Genomic DNA, 6,382 nt, shown 5'->3' with positions numbered 1-6,382 from the left:
TGATGGGTCCCCGGGCAAACCAAACAATGTCATTGTGATTGGTCAAATATATACATATGTGTGTGTGCAAGTGTGTATGTATATATGCTTGTATATATGCACATGGTTTTGTGTTTATATGTAAATATGTGTCTATATATATATATATATATATATATATATATATATATATATATATATATATATATATATATATATATATATACATATATATATACATATATATATGTATTCATATATATATATATACATACATATACATATATATATAAACATATATATATATATATATATATATATATATATATATATATATGTATATGTATATGTATATACATATATATATATGAATATACATATATATATCCATATATGTATGTGTATATATATACATATATATACATATATATATATAAATATTTAAATATATATATACAATTATATGTATATACATGCATATGTGCATATATATATGTATATATATATATATATATATATATATATATATATATATATATGTGTGTGTGTAAATGTATGTATGTTAAGCCAAACATATATTCATGCTTTTATCAAAAGTTTTCATTCTTTTTTATTCTCATGGAGAATTGTATCCAAGCACTGACTCTTCTTCTGCTTCCAGGCCAAACTTCGACGCCTTCCCACCGCCCGGAGTCGTCATCGGTGAGAGTCCGAGTGGCTTCGCCAAGCTCGTCAACCACATCAGATTCCGCAACCTTACTTCAGGATTCTTCCCCGTCGACGCCATCAAAGACAATCCTTATGGCTTCTCCAAAGAGGTGGTCAAGTATTCTGATATCCCCTCGGGCTTTGAGATATCCGATGCCATCCCGTCCAATCCCTATGGTTACTCCACCAGGATCCAGAGAGACAACCACGGACTTCGCACACCTAGGATTGGCTTTGAAAAGGTTGAAGTAATCCCTACCAATCCATATGGATATTCTACACAAACCGCTGAACAGAATGATGTTCCCAACGCCTTTGAGGCTGTAGCTTCCATACCTACCAACCCCTATGGATATTCTGACAAGGTAGAGAAAGAAACGTACAGGGCCAGTAGCCTTGAGAGTGGCTTTGTTGAGGTCAGGGCCATCCCTGCAAACCCTTATGGTTACTCTGAAGACATTAAAGAGTCGGGGAGTGCCCCAGGAGCCTTTGAAACTTTTGACTCGATCCCCAAAAACCCTTATGGATACTCAGAGAAGATTCAGAGAGAAATCTACAGAAGCAAGGGACCAGGCAATGGTTTTGAGAAGGTAGAACTTATTCCCGACAATCCCTATGGCTATTCATCACAGATACAGAAAGTGAAAGTCGAACCAGGAGCATTTGCCTCTTTCGACTCGATCCTCAAGAATCCCTATGGATATTCGGAGGAGGTTCATAGAGAAATTTACAGAAGCAAGGGCCCAGGCAGTGGTTTTGAGAGGGTTGAACTTATCCCCGACAATCCCTATGGCTATTCAACACAGATACAGAATGTGAAAGCCGGACCAGGAGCATTTGCAGCTGTCGATTCGATCCCCAAGAATCCCTACGGGTACTCAGAAGAAGTTCATGGAGACATTTACAGAAGCAGGGGTCCAGTCAGTGGTTTTGAGAAGGTAGAACTTATCCCCGACAATCCCTATGGCTATTCAGCACAGACACAGAAAGTGAAAGCCGGACCAGGAGCATTTGCAGCTGTCGATTCGATCCCCAAGAATCCCTACGGGTACTCAGAAGAAGTTCATGGAGACATTTACAGAAGCAGGGGTCCAGTCAGTGGTTTTGAGAAGGTAGAACTTATCCCCGACAATCCCTATGGCTATTCAGCACAGACACAGAAAGTGAAAGCCGGACCAGGAGCATTTGCAGCTGTCGATTCGATCCCCAAGAATCCCTACGGGTACTCAGAAGAAGTTCATGGAGACATTTACAGAAGCAGGGGTCCAGTCAGTGGTTTTGAGAAGGTAGAACTTATCCCCGACAATCCCTATGGCTATTCAGCACAGACACAGAAAGTGAAAGCCGGACCAGGAGCATTTGCAGCTGTCGATTCGATCCCCAAGAATCCCTACGGGTACTCAGAAGAAGTTCATGGAGACATTTACAGAAGCAGGGGTCCAGTCAGTGGTTTTGAGAAGGTAGAACTTATCCCCGACAATCCCTATGGCTATTCAGCACAGACACAGAAAGTGAAAGCCGGACCAGGAGCATTTGCAGCTGTCGATTCGATCCCCAAGAATCCCTACGGGTACTCAGAAGAAGTTCATGGAGACATTTACAGAAGCAGGGGTCCAGTCAGTGGTTTTGAGAAGGTAGAACTTATCCCCGACAATCCCTATGGCTATTCAGCACAGACACAGAAAGTGAAAGCCGGACCAGGAGCATTTGCGTCTGTTGATTCGATTTCTAAGAATCCCTATGGATATTCAGAGGTGGTAGAGAGAGAAATCTATAGGAGCAAAGGGCCAGGGAGTGGATTTGAGAAGGTAGACCTTATTCCCAACAATCCATATGGCTATTCTAAGAAGACAGAGAAGGGGACAGCTGCTTCAGAAGCATTTGAATCCGTTGCGGCCATTGCCCAGAATCCATATGGGTTTTCAGAAAAAGTGCAGGGTGATATACGTACACAGAGAGCGCTCAGCAGTGGATTTGAGAACGTCAAAAGCATCCCAACAAACCCATACGGTTACTCCACAGAGGTCAAAGAGCTGAAAAAATCTCCAAGTGGCTTTGAGACTATCAGCTCTATTCCAAAGAACCCCTATGGATACTCGGAGCAAATTCAGGCCGACAATCAAAGAGCTAGATCTATAGGAAATGGATTTGTGAAAGTAGATGCAATCCCTAATAATCCATATGGATATTCTACAGAAATCAGGAATCTAAAGTGGTTTGAAGGAGGCTTCGTGAAAGTGGACTCCATTCCCGTGAATCCTTATGGCTATTCTGAGCAAATACAGGGAGACAACTTCAAGATGAGGAGTACTGGAAGTGGTTTTGAAAAGGTTGAGGCTATCCCTAATAATCCATACGGATATTCAACCGAAGCTAAGAAACTACAAGATCAACCTAGTGGATTCATAACTGTAAAATCAATCCCATCAAATCCATATGGTTATTCTGAAAAGATTGAAAGTTCCGCAAACCATGGCAAGAGCCTTCCTACTGGATTCTCAGAAGTTAAATCCATCCCCAGCAATCCATATGGATTCTCCACAGAAATCAAAGGGCTGACAAATGCACCATCTGGTTTTGAAGCTGTAGATGCTATTCCTAGAAATCCATATGGTTATTCTGGTGATATACGTTCTGATGTTCACACTCCTAAAGCTCGAACATCAGGATTTGTTTCTATTCAATCCATCCCCACCAACCCATATGGTTATTCTGAGAAAGTGGCAGACCTTAAATCTGCCCCAAGTGGATTTGAAGAAGTCGATTTTATTCCATCCAATCCTTATGGATATTCAAACAGAATTCAATCAGAACAGCACAGAACCCCCACCTTAACTACTCCATTTGAAGAAGTATCGAGCATTCCCTCCAATCCATATGGATATTCAGAAAATATAAAAAATATTGAGAAATTCCCAAGTGGTTTCACGAAATCAGGAGAGATCCCCACCAATCCATACGGCTACAGTACCGAGGTGCAGCGAGAGCATTTCCCATCTAAAATGAGGGTATCAGGATTTGAACCAGTCAATGCTATACCAGCAAATCCATATGGTTACTCTGAAGATATCCTGAAGTACGGTGACAGAGAAGGCGCCTTCGAAAGGTTTGAATCTATCCCAATTAATCCATACGGGTTCTCTGAAAAAATAGATCCTCATTCACATTCGGCTCGGCGTCTTGTGAGTGGTTTCGACAACTTCGCCAGCATCCCGTCCAACCCCTATGGCTATTCCGAAAAAGTGGACAAGGTGGACCAGACACCAAGTTCCTTTGATGCTGTTGATTACATTGCCATCAACCCCCACGGGTTCTCAGCGAAAATAGGAAGGGGTTCAGCGTCCCCAGTAGATCGCCCATCTGCATTCGAAACAGTTAAACTCATCCCAGATAACCCATATGGATATTCCGAAAAAATACAAAGTTATGATATTAATGCTTCAGGGTTTGAAAGTGTCGAGGACATCCCACATAACCCATTCGGATATTCGAAAGTGACCCAGAATGATGTCTACAATGGGAAAACCTTGCCATCCGGATTTAAGAAAGTTTTGAGTATTCCAAACAATCCCTATGGATACTCAGAGGAGATTAAAGAATTACCAGCTCCTGCTTCTGCTTTTGAAGAAGTTCCGTCAATTCCAATCAATCCTTATGGGTACTCAGAGGAGATTGCGCAGGATTATCCATTTGCCAGGATTCTCCCATCAGGATTTAAGTCTGTTACATCTATCCCCAAAAATCCTTATGGATACTCAGAGAATGTAGTTGAAATTTCTGAAGGTCCATCTGCTTTCGAAGAAACCGAGAAAATTCCAGACAATCCATATGGATACTCAACTAAGGTACAGGGAGAAGCACACAGGCAACATAGCAGGCCATCAGGGTTCGCATCCGTTGCTGCTATTCCTACGAATCCCTATGGTTATTCTGAAAAGATTCTGAAATATGTACTTCCTTCGGGAGCCTTTACCGATTTTGATTCAATTCCCAAGAACCCATACGGATACTCAGAACTGATCGAGCAACAGCACCATAAGCAGAATGGTGTTGTGTCTGGATTTGAAAACTTTCCATTGATACCATCAAATCCTTATGGATATTCTTCTGCCGTTGAAAAGGTGAAGGAATCCCCCACTGGATTTGAAGATGTAGAATCTGTCCCAACGAATCCCTATGGATACTCGACCAATATCGACAGTTCTCCTGTGTCCCTTAATAGTCGCCCCTCTGGTTTTGAAAATGTGAAATCAATTCCCTTAAATCCCTATGGATACTCAGAAAATGTAGCAAAGCTTGATTTGGAGAAATCAGGTTTCGATAGTGTTGCTAGCATCCCAAAGAACCCCTATGGCTACTCAGAGTTCGTGCAGAGGGAACATAATCAACCTAAAACCCACCCCAGTAGCTTTGAGAGGGTACGCAAGATCCCCAGGAATCCCTATGGCTACTCTAAGGAGATCAAAGAATTAGGGGCGCCAGAGGATGCCTTTGTTGCTGTAAAACTCGTACCCAGCAATCCTTACGGGTATTCCACAGAAGCCAGCAAGGTGGAAATCAGTCAGCAGCAAGTCACGGAGGCCTTCGAAGGCGTCGACAGCATCCCAAACAATCCTTACGGCTTTTCAACACAAGCGAATAAGTATGAGATTGAGAGCACAGCCTTCGAGCGCGTCGACCTTATCCCTGATAACCCTTACGGCTTTTCAAACAGTGACACCGTACCCTCCGAGAGCTCCGCCTTCGAGCGTGTGGACGTCATCGGGAAAAACCCCTACGGATACTCGGAGAAGGTGCAGACTGTCCGGCTGTAGAGCCAGTCTACCAGTCCTGAATACACCTGAAGGTCCTGCATTGTCTGACTACATACAGAAAACACAAATCCACTGAAAACGCTTAAATCTTTCGCATACGGTTTACGTACAGTAGCTCGCTCACGACCATGTGATTCATTAACATGTTCATAAAACGGTACAATTCCATAATTGCCTACTCCGCATGAGACAATAATGCAGACCTAATCCATAAAAAATTAAAAAAAATAACAGGTCATTTCTGAACTGTCATTGCTGTCAGAACCTCCAATCTCGACCCTTTTTTCTCTTATATACGATTTGCTTCAATTCTTCCGAAATAAAAAGTGATCTGAAACTTTTGTGTATCCATTCATTAAACCCAACACTCGAGAGAGAAAGAGAGAGCGAGTGTGCGTGAGAGAGAGAGAATAATAATGGCAATGATAGTAATAATACCGATGGTTATGATGATAATCATTATAGCAACGTCACCATTTTCATTAGTAGTTGTTGTTGAATTTATCATTAATATTATCATCATTTTTTTACAACTATTATTATCATTACTATTATCATTATCATCACTACGATACGGATGATAATAATGATAATAATGTTAACGATGAAGGTAATAATATTCTTACATATCTATGCTAAACATGATTATCAGAACTCTTCCCGCCTGATATATTTTTAGTTGTCATCTTGCCTTGTGAAACAAGAAACCCCATTAACAAATCTAAACAAAAATAAATAAGCAAACAGATAATGAAAAGGTAAGAATTGACATTTGCTCATTTCCCAAAATCTATAACAAAATAAAGAAAGATGCATAAAGACGACAAATTGTGAAATCTAATTGTGATTCTGAAAATGTTTAATGTGTAATTTACAAATGC

The 6,382-nt window shown here is 40.9% G+C and overlaps 1 protein-coding gene across 1 annotated transcript in view; it reads left to right on the top strand.

The window, feature by feature from the left end:
- The window catches only part of LOC138864544 (uncharacterized), a 17,986-nt gene extending 12,148 nt beyond the window's left edge, over positions 1-5,838 (top strand). Inside the window, exon 3 of the mRNA XM_070132064.1 lies at positions 641-5,838. Coding sequence (XP_069988165.1) covers positions 641-5,501 — 4,861 coding nt within the window. The 3' untranslated portion in view covers positions 5,502-5,838. The remainder of the gene's footprint in view (positions 1-640) is intronic.
- The last annotated feature ends 544 nt before the right edge of the window (positions 5,839-6,382 follow it).

Source organism: Penaeus vannamei, chromosome 17 (assembly GCF_042767895.1).
Source record: "Penaeus vannamei isolate JL-2024 chromosome 17, ASM4276789v1, whole genome shotgun sequence".
Classification (NCBI taxonomy): domain Eukaryota; kingdom Metazoa; phylum Arthropoda; class Malacostraca; order Decapoda; family Penaeidae; genus Penaeus; species Penaeus vannamei.
This window is presented reverse-complemented; position numbering and strand designations above follow the sequence as displayed.